Source organism: Cetorhinus maximus, unplaced genomic scaffold (genome assembly GCF_964194155.1).
Source record: "Cetorhinus maximus unplaced genomic scaffold, sCetMax3.hap1.1 HAP1_SCAFFOLD_1598, whole genome shotgun sequence".
Classification (NCBI taxonomy): Eukaryota; Metazoa; Chordata; class Chondrichthyes; order Lamniformes; family Cetorhinidae; genus Cetorhinus; species Cetorhinus maximus.
This window is the reverse complement of record NW_027597538.1, coordinates 1-12548: the sequence shown is the minus strand read 5'-3', so window position 1 is coordinate 12548 and position 12548 is coordinate 1. Positions and strand designations below refer to the sequence as shown.

The following is a 12548-nucleotide window of genomic DNA, read 5'->3' as shown; positions in this document are numbered from 1 at the left end:
AACACTGACAAGGGTCACAGTCTGAATAACACTGATAACACTGTCAAGGGACACAATCTGAATAACACTGATAACACTGACAAGGACCACAGTCTGAATAACACTGATAACACTGACAAGGGTCACAGTCTGAATAACACTGATAACACTGTCAAGGGACACAATCTGAATAACACTGATAACACTGACAAGGGTCACAGTCTGAATAACACTGATAACACTGACAAGGACCACAGTCTGAATAACACTGATAACACTGTCAAGGGACACAATCTGAATAACACTGATAACACTGACAAGGACCACAATCTGAATAACACTGATAACACAGCCAAGGGTCACAATCTGAATAACACTGATAACACTGACAAGGGTCACAGTCTGAATAACACTGATAACACTGTCAAGGGACACAATCTGAATAACACTGATAACACTGCCAAGGACCACAATCTGAATAACACTGATAACACTGACAAGGACCACAATCTGAATAACACTGATAACACTGACAAGGACCACAATCTGAATAACACTGATAACACTGACAAGGACCACAATCTGAATAACACTGATAACACTGACAAGGACCACAATCTGAATAACACTGATAACACTGACAAGGACCACAATCTGAATAACACTGATAACACTGACAAGGACCACAATCTGAATAACACTGATAACACTGACAAGGACCACAATCTGAATAACACTGATAACACTGACAAGGACCACAATCTGAATAACACTGATAACACTGACAAGGACCACAATCTGAATAACACTGATAACACTGACAAGGACCACAATCTGAATAACACTGATAACACTGACAAGGACCACAATCTGAATAACACTGATAACACTGACAAGGACCACAATCTGAATAACACTGATAACACTGACAAGGACCACAATCTGAATAACACTGATAACACTGACAAGGATCACAATCTGAATAACACTGATAACACTGACAAGGGTCACAGTCTGAATAACACTGATAACACTGCCAAGGACCACAATCTGAATAACACTGATAACACTGACAAGGACCACAATCTGAATAACACTGATAACACTGACAAGGACCACAATCTGAATAACACTGATAACACTGACAAGGACCACAATCTGAATAACACTGATAACACTGCCAAGGACCACAATCTGAATAACACTGATAACACTGACAAGGACCACAATCTGAATAACACTGATAACACTGACAAGGATCACAATCTGAATAACACTGATAACACTGACAAGGGTCACAGTCTGAATAACACTGATAACACTGTCAAGGGACACAATCTGAATAACACTGATAACACTGACAAGGATCACAATCTGAATAACACTGATAACACTGCCAAGGGTCACAATCTGAATAACACTGATAACACTGCCAAGGACCACAGTCTGAATAACACTGATAACACTGCCAAGGACCACAGTCTGAATAACACTGATAACACTGACAAGGGTCACAATCTGAATAACACTGATAATACTGACAAGGATCACAGTCTGAATAACACTGATAACACTGTCAAGGGACACAATCTGAATAACACTGATAACACTGACAAGGACCACAATCTGAATAACACTGATAACACTGACAAGGACCACAGTCTGAATAACACTGATAACACTGACAAGCGTCACAATCTGAATAACACTGATAACACTGACAAGGACCACAATCTGAATAACACTGATAACACAGCCAAGGGTCACAATCTGAATAACACTGATAACACTGACAAGGGTCACAGTCTGAATAACACTGATAACACTGTCAAGGGACACAATCTGAATAACACTGATAACACTGCCAAGGACCACAATCTGAATAACACTGATAACACTGACAAGGACCACAATCTGAATAACACTGATAACACTGCCAAGGACCACAATCTGAATAACACTGATAACACTGACAAGGACCACAATCTGAATAACACTGATAACACTGACAAGGATCACAATCTGAATAACACTGATAACACTGACAAGGGTCACAGTCTGAATAACACTGATAACACTGTCAAGGGACACAATCTGAATAACACTGATAAGGATCACAATCTGAATAACACTGATAACACTGACAAGGGTCACAATCTGAATAACACTGATAACACTGCCAAGGACCACAGTCTGAATAACACTGATAACACTGCCAAGGACCACAGTCTGAATAACACTGATAACACTGACAAGGGTCACAATCTGAATAACACTGATAATACTGACAAGGATCACAGTCTGAATAACACTGATAACACTGTCAAGGGACACAATCTGAATAACACTGATAACACTGACAAGGACCACAATCTGAATAACACTGATAACACTGACAAGGACCACAATCTGAATAACACTGATAACACTGACAAGGACCACAGTCTGAATAACACTGATAACACTGACAAGCGTCACAATCTGAATAACACTGATAACACTGCCCCGGAGCACAATCTGAATAACACTGATAACACTGACAAGGGTCACAATCTGAATAAACTGATAACACTGCCAAGGACCACAATCTGAGTAACACTGATAACACTGACAAGGACCACAGTCTGAATAACACTGATAACACTGACAAGGATCACAATCTGAATAACACTGATAACACTGACATGGGTCACAATCTGAATAACACTGATAACACAGCCAAGGACCACAATCTGAATAACACTGATAACACTGACAAGGATCACAATCTGAATAACACTGATAACACAGCCAAGGGTCACAATCTGAATAACACTGATAACACTGACAAGGATCACAATCTGAACAACACTGATAACACTGACATGGGTCACAATCTGAATAACACTGATAACACTGACAAGGACCACAGTCTGAATAACACTGATAACACTGACAAGGATCACAATCTGAATAACACTGATAACACTGACATGGGTCACAATCTGAATAACACTGATAACACTGACAAGGATCACAATCTGAATAACACTGATAATACTGCCAAGGATCACAATCTGAATAACACTGATAACACAGCCAAGGGTCACAATCTGAATAACACTGATAACACTGACAAGGATCACAATCTGAACAACACTGATAACACTGACATGGGTCACAATCTGAATAACACTGATAACACTGCCAAGGATCACAATCTGAATAACACTGATAACACTGACAAGGGTCACAATCTGAATAACACTGATAACACTGACAAGGACCACAATCTGAATAACACTGATAACACTGACAAGGGTCACAGTCTGAATAACACTGATAACACTGACAAGGGTCACAATCTGAATAACACTGATAACACTGTCAAGGGACACAATCTGAATAACACTGATAACACTGACAAGGACCACAGTCTGAATAACACTGATAACACTGACAAGGGTCACAGTCTGAATAACACTGATAACACTGCCAAGGACCACAGTCTGAATAACACTGATAACACTGTCAAGGACCACAATCTGAATAACACTGATAACACTGACAAGGACCACAATCTGAATAACACTGATAACACTGACAAGGGTCACAGTCTGAATAACACTGATAACACTGACAAGGGTCACAATCTGAATAACACTGATAACACTGTCAAGGGACACAATCTGAATAACACTGATAACACTGACAAGGACCACAGTCTGAATAACACTGATAACACTGACAAGGGTCACAGTCTGAATAACACTGATAACACTGTCAAGGGACACAATCTGAATAACACTGATAACACTGACAAGGGTCACAGTCTGAATAACACTGATAACACTGTCAAGGGACACAATCTGAATAACACTGATAACACTGACAAGGACCACAGTCTGAATAACACTGATAACACTGACAAGGGTCACAGTCTGAATAACACTGATAACACTGTCAAGGGACACAATCTGAATAACACTGATAACACTGACAAGGGTCACAGTCTGAATAACACTGATAACACTGACAAGGACCACAGTCTGAATAACACTGATAACACTGTCAAGGGACACAATCTGAATAACACTGATAACACTGACAAGGACCACAATCTGAATAACACTGATAACACAGCCAAGGGTCACAATCTGAATAACACTGATAACACTGACAAGGGTCACAGTCTGAATAACACTGATAACACTGTCAAGGGACACAATCTGAATAACACTGATAACACTGCCAAGGACCACAATCTGAATAACACTGATAACACTGACAAGGACCACAATCTGAATAACACTGATAACACTGCCAAGGACCACAATCTGAATAACACTGATAACACTGACAAGGACCACAATCTGAATAACACTGATAACACTGACAAGGATCACAATCTGAATAACACTGATAACACTGACAAGGGTCACAGTCTGAATAACACTGATAACACTGTCAAGGGACACAATCTGAATAACACTGATAACACTGACAAGGATCACAATCTGAATAACACTGATAACACTGCCAAGGGTCACAATCTGAATAACACTGATAACACTGCCAAGGACCACAGTCTGAATAACACTGATAACACTGCCAAGGACCACAGTCTGAATAACACTGATAACACTGACAAGGGTCACAATCTGAATAACACTGATAATACTGACAAGGATCACAGTCTGAATAACACTGATAACACTGTCAAGGGACACAATCTGAATAACACTGATAACACTGACAAGGACCACAATCTGAATAACACTGATAACACTGACAAGGGTCACAATCTGAATAACACTGATAACACTGACAAGGGTCACAGTCTGAATAACACTGATAACACTGTCAAGGGACACAATCTGAATAACACTGATAACACTGCCAAGGACCACAATCTGAATAACACTGATAACACTGACAAGGACCACAATCTGAATAACACTGATAACACTGCCAAGGACCACAATCTGAATAACACTGATAACACTGACAAGGACCACAATCTGAATAACACTGATAACACTGACAAGGATCACAATCTGAATAACACTGATAACACTGACAAGGGTCACAGTCTGAATAACACTGATAACACTGACAAGGGTCACAATCTGAATAACACTGATAATACTGACAAGGATCACAGTCTGAATAACACTGATAACACTGCCAAGGACCACAATATGAATAACACTGATAACACTGACAAGGACCACAATCTGAATAACACTGATAACACAGCCAAGGGTCACAATCTGAATAACACTGATAACACTGACAAGGGTCACAGTCTGAATAACACTGATAACACAGCCAAGGGTCACAATCTGAATAACACTGATAACACTGACAAGGGTCACAGTCTGAATAACACTGATAACACTGACAAGGGTCACAGTCTGAATAACACTGATAACACTGTCAAGGGACACAATCTGAATAACACTGATAACACTGCCAAGGACCACAATCTGAATAACACTGATAACACTGACAAGGACCACAATCTGAATAACACTGATAACACAGCCAAGGGTCACAATCTGAATAACACTGATAACACTGACAAGGGTCACAGTCTGAATAACACTGATAACACAGCCAAGGGTCACAATCTGAGTAACACTGATAACACTGCCTAGGGTCACAGTCTGAATAACACTGATAACACTGCCAAGCATCACAATCTGAATAACCCTGATAGCACTGACAAGGACCACAATCTGAATAACACTGATAACACTGACAAGGACTACAGGTACCCGAACAGCGTCCGGCTTAGTGTTTTTTTATTGAGATGTTTGTACACGGAGCATCCCCGGGAATATCCACACACGCCGGCACAGCAAGATCCCAGAGGTCCCGCACAGATCGCACTGCCGGACCCTGTTGGTGCGTGTTCCTGCTGCTCCCTTCCGAGCGGACATGGAGAGCTTGCTTCCCGACCCACCAACCACCCCCCACCACACGTCCCGGGTAATCGAGCGAGGTGAAAGTGTTCCTGCGACTCAGTCCGTGTCTCCAGCTGGGCAACGGGCTGCCCACCTCCCGTCTCCCCCACTCCCTCCCCGCTCCCCGCACCCGCCCAACCCCCGGGATTCCTGCGACTCAGCCCCGCAGCCTGTCGACAGCTCTCTGCGCCTCGTGGATGCAGTCGTTGACAGAGACCCCCCGGTACGAGGCTCCGATCAGGGACAGCGGCAGTCGGTGATCTTCGATATATCCGAAAATAGTGTCTGTGGAGAGAGAGAGAGAGAGTCACAGGCGGAGAGGGTGAGGGAGGGAATTCCAGAGCTCAGGGCCCCCCAGGCAGCTGAAGGCACGGCCGCCAATTGTGGGGCGATGGGAATCGGGGGATGTTCAAGAGGCCGGAATTGGAGGAGCGCAGAGATCTTGGTGGGTCATAGGGGCTGGAGGAGGTAACAGAGATAGGGAGGGTTGGAGGAGGTTACAGAGATAGGGAGGGTTGTAGGGGCTGGAGGAGGTTACAGAGATAGGGAAGGTTGTAGGGGCTGGAGGAGGTTCCAAAGATAGGGAAGGTTGTAGGGGCTGGAGGAGGTTCCAAAGATAGGGAAGGTTGTAGGGGCTGGAGGAGGTTACAGAGATAGGGAAGGTTGTAGGGGCTGGAGGAGGTTACAGAGATAGGGAAGGTTGTAGGGGCTGGAGGTGGTTCCAAAGATAGGGAAGGTTGTAGGGGCTGGAGGAGGTTACAGAGATAGGGAGGGTTGTAGGAGGTTACAGAGATAGGGAGGGTTGTAGGGGCTGGAGGAGGTTACAAAGATAGGGAAGGTTGTAGGGGTTGGAGGAGGGTCCAAAGATAGGGAAGGTTGTAGGGGTTGGAGGAGGTTACAGAGATAGGGAAGGTTGCAGGGGTTGGAGGATGTTACAGAGATAGGGAGGGATGTCGGGGCTGGAGGAGGTTACAGAGATAGAGAGGGTTGTAGGGGCTGCAGGTGTTTACAGAGATAGGGAGGTTTGTAGGGACTGGTGGAGGTTACAGAGATAGGGAGGGTTGTAGGGGCTGGATGAGGTTACAGAGATAGGGAAGGTTGTAGGGGCTGGAGGAGGTTCCAAAGATAGGGAAGGTTGTAGGGGCTGGAGGAGGTTACAGAGATAGGGAAGGTTGTAGGGGCTGGAGGAGGTTACAGACATAGGGAAGGTTGTAGGGGCTGGAGGAGGTTCCAAAGATAGGGAAGGTTGTAGGGGCTGGAGGAGGTTACAGAGATAGGGAGGGTTGTAGGGGCTGGAGGAGGTTACAGAGATAGGGAGGGTTGTAGGGGCTGGAGGAGTTTACAGAGATAGGGAGGGTTGAAGGGGCTGGAAGAGGTTACAGAGATAGGGAGGGTTGTAGGGGCTGGAGGAGGTTACAGAGATAGGGAGGGTTGTAGGGACTGGAGGATGTTACAGAGATAGGGAGGGTTGTAGGGGCTGGAGGAGGTTACAGAGATAGGGAGGGTTGTAGGGGCTGGAGGAGGTTACGGAGAGAGGGAAGTAACATCCCCAAAGTTCAAGAGAGTCGGGGGGCAGAGGTGAGTATGGTGGCCATTACCAAGGAGAAGGTGCTTGGAAAACTGAAAGGTCTGAAGGTGGATAAATCACCTGGACCAGATGGATTACACCCCAGAGTTCTGAAGGAGATAGCTGAAGAGATAGTGGAGGTGTTAGTGGTGATCTTTCAGGAATCACTGGAGTCAGGGAGGGTCCCAGAGGACTGGAAAATCGCTAATGTAACCCCCCTGTTTATGAAGGGAGTGAGGCAAAAGACGGGAAATTACAGGCCGATTAGCCTGACCTCGGTCGTTGGTAAGATTTTCGAGTCCATTATTAAGGATGAGATTTCAGAATACTTGGGAGTGCATGGTAAAATCGGGCAAAGTCAGCATGGTTTCATCAAGGGGAGGTCATGCCTGACAAATCTGTTAGAATTCTTTGAGGAGGTAACGAGCAGGTTAGACAAAGGAGAGCCAATGGATGTTATCTACTCGGACTTCCAGAACGCCTTTGACAAGGTGCCGCACAGGAGGCTGCTCAGTAAGATAAGAGGCCATGGTGTTAGAGGCAAGGTACTAGCATGGATAGAAGATTGGCTGTCTGGCAGGAGGCAGAGAGTGGGGATAAGAGAGTCCTTCTCAGGATGGCGGCCGGTGACTAGTGGAGTTCCGCAGGGGTCAGTGTTAGGACCACAACTTTTCACTTTATACATTAATGATCTAGATGAAGGAACTGAGGACATCTTGGCTAAGTTTGCCGATGATACAAAGATAGGTGGAGGGACAGGTAGTATTGAGGAGGTGGGGAGGCTGCAGAAGGATTTGGACAGGTTAGGAGAATGGGCAAAGAAGTGGCAGATGGAATACAACATGGGCAAGTGTGAGGTCATGCACTTTGGTATGAAGAAATAGAGGCATAGACTATTTTCTAAATGGGGAGAGAATTCAGAAATCTGGAGTGCAAAGGGACTTGGGAGTCCTAGTCCAGGATTCTCTTAAGGTTAACTTGCAGGTTGAGTCGGTAGTTAGGAAGGCAAATGCAATGTTGGCATTTATTTCAAGAGGACTAGAATATAAAAGCAGGGATGTGCTGCTGAGGCTTTATAAGGCTCTGGTCAGACCACATTTAGAATATTGTGAGCAATTTTGGGCCCCGTATCTCAGGAAGGATGTGCTGGCCCTGGAGAGGGTCCAGAGGAGGTTCACGAGAACGATCCCAGGAACGAAAGGCTTAACATATGAGGAACGTTTGAGGACTCTGGGTCTATACTCGATGGAGTTTAGAAGGATGAGGGGGGATCTGATTGAAACTTACAGAATACTGAAAGGCCTGGGTGGAGTGGACATGGGGAAGATGTTTCCATTAGTAGGAGAGACTAGGACCCGAGGGCACAGCCTCAGAGTAAAGGGAAGACCTTTTAGAACAGAGATGAGGAGAAACCTCTTTAGCCAGAGAGAGTGGTGAATCTATGGAATTCATTGCCACAGAAGGCTGTGGAGGCCAGGTCACTGAGTGTATTTAAGACCGAGATAGATAGGTTCTTGATGGGTAAGGGGATCAAAGGTTACGGGAGAAGGTGGGAGAATGGGGTTCAGAAACTTAACAGCCATGATTGAATGGCGGAGCAGACTCGATGGGCCGAATGGCCTAATTTCTGTTCCTATGTCATATGGTCTTATGGTTAAAGGTTGTAGCGACTGGAGGAGGTTACAGAGATAGGAAGGGTTGTAGGTGCTGGAGGAGGTTACAGAGATAGGGAGGGTTGTAGATGCTGGAGGAGGTTACAGAGATAGGGAGGGTTGTAGGTGCTGGAGGAGGTTACAGAGATTGGTAGGGTTGTAGGGGCTGGAGGAGGTTACAGAGATAGGGAGGCTTGAAGGGGCTGGGGGAGGTTACAGAGATAGGGAGGGGTGTAGGGGCTGGAGGTGTTTACAGAGATAGGGAGGTTCATAGGGATTGGAGTAGGTTACAGAGATAGGGAGGGGTGTATGGTCTGGAGGAGCTTACAGAGATAGGGAGGGTAGTAGGGGGCTGGAGGAGGTATCAGAGATAGGGAGGGTTGTAGGGGCTGGAGGAGGTTACAGAGATATGGAGGTTCGTAGGGACTGAAGGAGGTTACAGAGATAGGGAGGGTTGTAGGTGCTGGAGGAGGTTACAGAGATTGGTAGGGTTGTAGGGACTGGAGGAGCTTACAGAGATAGGGAGGCTTGAAGGGGCTGGGGGAGGTTACAGAGATAGGGAGGGGTATATGGTCTGGAGGAGCTTACAGAGATAGGGAGGGTTGTAGAGGCTGGAGGAGGTTACAGAGATAGGGAGGGTTGTAGGTGCTGGAGGAGGTTACAGGGATAGGGAGGCTTGTAGGGGCTGGAGGAGGTTACAGAGATAGGGAGGGTTGTAGGGGCTGGAGGAGGTTACAGAGATAGGGAGGGTTGTAGGGGGTTTAGGAGGTTACAGAGATAGGGAGGGTTGTAGGGGCTGGAGGAGGTTACAGAGATAGGGAGGGTTGTAGGGGCTGGAGGAGGTTACAGAGATAGGTAGGGGTGTAGGGGCTGGGGGAGGTTACAGAGATAGGGAGGGGTGTAGGGGCTGGAGGAGGTTACAGAGATAGGGAGGGGTGTAGGGAGCTGGAGGAGGTTACAGAGATAGGGAGGGGTGTAGGGAGGTGGAGGAGGTTACAGAGATAGGGAGGGTTGTAGGGGCTGGAGGAGGTTACAGGGATAGGGAGGGTTGTAGGGGCTGGAGGAGGTTACAGGGATAGGGATGGCTGTAGGGGCTGGAGGAGGTTACAGAGATAGGGAGGGGTGTAGGGAGGTGGAGGAGGTTACAGAGATAGGGAGGGTTGTAGGGGCTGGAGGAGGTTACAGGGATAGGGAGGGTTGTAGGGGCTGGAGGAGGTTACAGAGATAGGGAGGGTTGTAGGGGCTGTAGGAGGTTACAGAGATAGGGAGGGGTGTAGGGGCTGAAGGAGGTTACAGAGATAGGGAGGGTTGTAGGGGCTGAAGGAGGTTACAGAGATAGGGAGGGTTGTAGGGGCTGAAGGAGGTTACAGAGATAGGGAGGGTTGTAGGGGCTGGAGGAGGTTACAGAGATAGGGAGGGGTGTAGGGGCTGGAGGAGGTTACAGAGATAGGGAGGGGTGTAGGGGCTGGAGGAGGTTACAGAGATAGGGAGGGTTGTAGGGGCTGGGGGAGGTTACAATGAGTATTTTAATATTGAAACATTGCTGGGCCAGGAGCTAATCTCTGTCAGCGAACACAGGGGATGAGGGGTTAATGGTGCCAACTCAGGAGTCGAGGTTTGAGTGAGCTCCGGTGTACGGAGTGGGAGGTCAGGCGGGGTTGCTGGGATTGTCACACCAGCTGAGTTAACACAAGGAGCAAACAATCGTCCGGAAATCGGACTTGATATCAGGCGTTGTTTTGTCGTCTTACTCACCTAAATGTTTCGAGTGCCCCAGTGTGTACTGTGGGATACAGTCCTGTGAAAATAGACAATGGAATGGGTTTAATCCTGATTGCCTGGTGCAACATTACTCTGAATTTAACCCCGTGCTGTACCTGTCCTGGGAGTGTTTGATGGGGACGGTGTAGAGGGAGCTTTACATCTGTATCTAACCCCGGGCTGTACCTGTCCTGGGAGTGTTTGATGGGGACAGTGTAGAGGGAGCTTTACTCTGTATCTAACCCCGTGCTGTACCTGTCCTGGGAGTGTTTGATGGGGACAGTGTAGAGGGAGCTTTACTCTGTATCTAACCCCGTGCTGTACCTGTCCTGGGAGTGTTTGATGGGGACAGTGTAGAGGGAGATTTACTCTGTATCTAACCCTGTGCTGTACCTGTCCTGGGAGTGTTTGATGGGGACAGTGCAGAGGGAGATTTACTCTGTATCTAACCCTGTGCTGTACCTGTCCTGGGAGTGTTTGATGGGGAGAGTGTAGAGGGAGATTTACTCTGTATCTTACCCCGTGCTGTACCTGTACTGGGAGTGTTTGATGGGGCCAGTGTAGAGGGAGCTTTACTCTGTATCTAACCCTGTGCTGTACCTGTCCTGGGAATGTTTGATGGGGACAGTGTAGAGGGAGCTTTACTCTGTATCTAACCCTGTGCTGTACCTGTCCTGGGAATGTTTGATGGGGACAGTGTAGAGGGAGATTTACTCTGTATCTAACCCCGTGCTGTACCTGTACTGGGAGTGTTTGATGGGGCCAGTGTAGAGGGAGCTTTACTCTGTATCTAACCCCGTGCTGTACCTGTCCTGGGAGTGTTTGATGGGGCCAGTGTAGAGGGAGCTTTACTCTGTATCTAACCCCGTGCTGTACCTGTCCTGGGAGTGTTTGATGGGGCATTATGGAGGGAGTTTTGTCTCACCTTCTGCACTTTGATGATGGTCTTCAGGGGTTTCTGTGTGATCCCCAGGTGATTCTGCACCGCTTCTGTCGCTCGCTGAAGCAGATCGTCCTGAGGCACAGTCTCTGGGTCACCAAAGGCCTCCTGGAACCAGGAACCACCCATCATGACCTACAAACAGTAGTGGGTAGCGTTAGACCCAGGGTGATGGCATCTCACTCTCTTGCAGCCGACTGCAGATGGAGGCAGACGAGTTAGTCTGTGACTCCCCTGGAGTAATAATCCTCTTACTGACCCCACTAAGGCCGGAGCTCCCTCACAAACTCAACCATGGCAATTAACATGCGGCAGACGACTCTGGGGTAACAACTTTGTTACATATCCACAAGGTAATCAGTCTTTCACACATCCCCCTGTGGCAATTATGCTCTCAAAAGCCAGCGGGGCAATTACGCTCTCACTGACCCTCTTCAGCAATTACGCTCTCACTGACCCTATTCAGCAATTACGCTCTCAATGACCCTCTTCAGCAATTACGCTCTCACTGACCCTCTTCAGCAATTACGCTCTCAATGACCCTCTTCAGCAATTACGCTCTCAATGACCCTCTTCAGCAATTACGCTCTCACTGACCCTCTTCAGTAATTGCTATCTCGCTGGCCCCCTCACCAATCCACACCAGCACTGTGTCTCATTGAGTCCAGGATTTGGAAATGACGAAATTCCTCGTATTGTGT

At 46.8% G+C, this 12548-nt stretch overlaps 1 protein-coding gene across 1 annotated transcript; it reads right to left on the bottom strand.

Moving 5' to 3' along the window:
• Window positions 1-5730: 5730 nt before the first annotated feature.
• Window positions 5731-12466, bottom strand: LOC144676439 (protoporphyrinogen oxidase-like). Its single transcript, XM_078536851.1, has 3 exons — window positions 11833-12466; window positions 10902-10944; window positions 5731-6212 (listed from the first exon to the last, which is right to left on the bottom strand). Exons 1-3 carry the CDS (start codon window positions 11977-11979, stop codon window positions 6085-6087), a joined length of 318 nt encoding a protein of 105 aa, XP_078392977.1. The 5' UTR covers window positions 11980-12466; the 3' UTR covers window positions 5731-6084.
• Between the last annotated feature and the right edge of the window lie 82 nt (window positions 12467-12548).

What these genes read in the sequence shown, in the direction of transcription:
- LOC144676439 (XM_078536851.1), bottom strand. Translation starts at nt 11,979, where the DNA reads ATGATGGGTGGTTCCTGGTTCCAGGAGGCCTTTGGTGACCCAGAGACT. An exon ending in CCATCATCAAAGTGCAGAAG is followed by an intron (nt 10,945 to 11,832) that starts GTGAGACAAAAC and finishes CTATTTTCACAG; the next exon opens with GACTGTATCCCACAGTACAC. An exon ending in GGGGCACTCGAAACATTTAG is followed by an intron (nt 6,213 to 10,901) that starts GTGAGTAAGACG and finishes CTCTCTCCACAG; the next exon opens with ACACTATTTTCGGATATATC.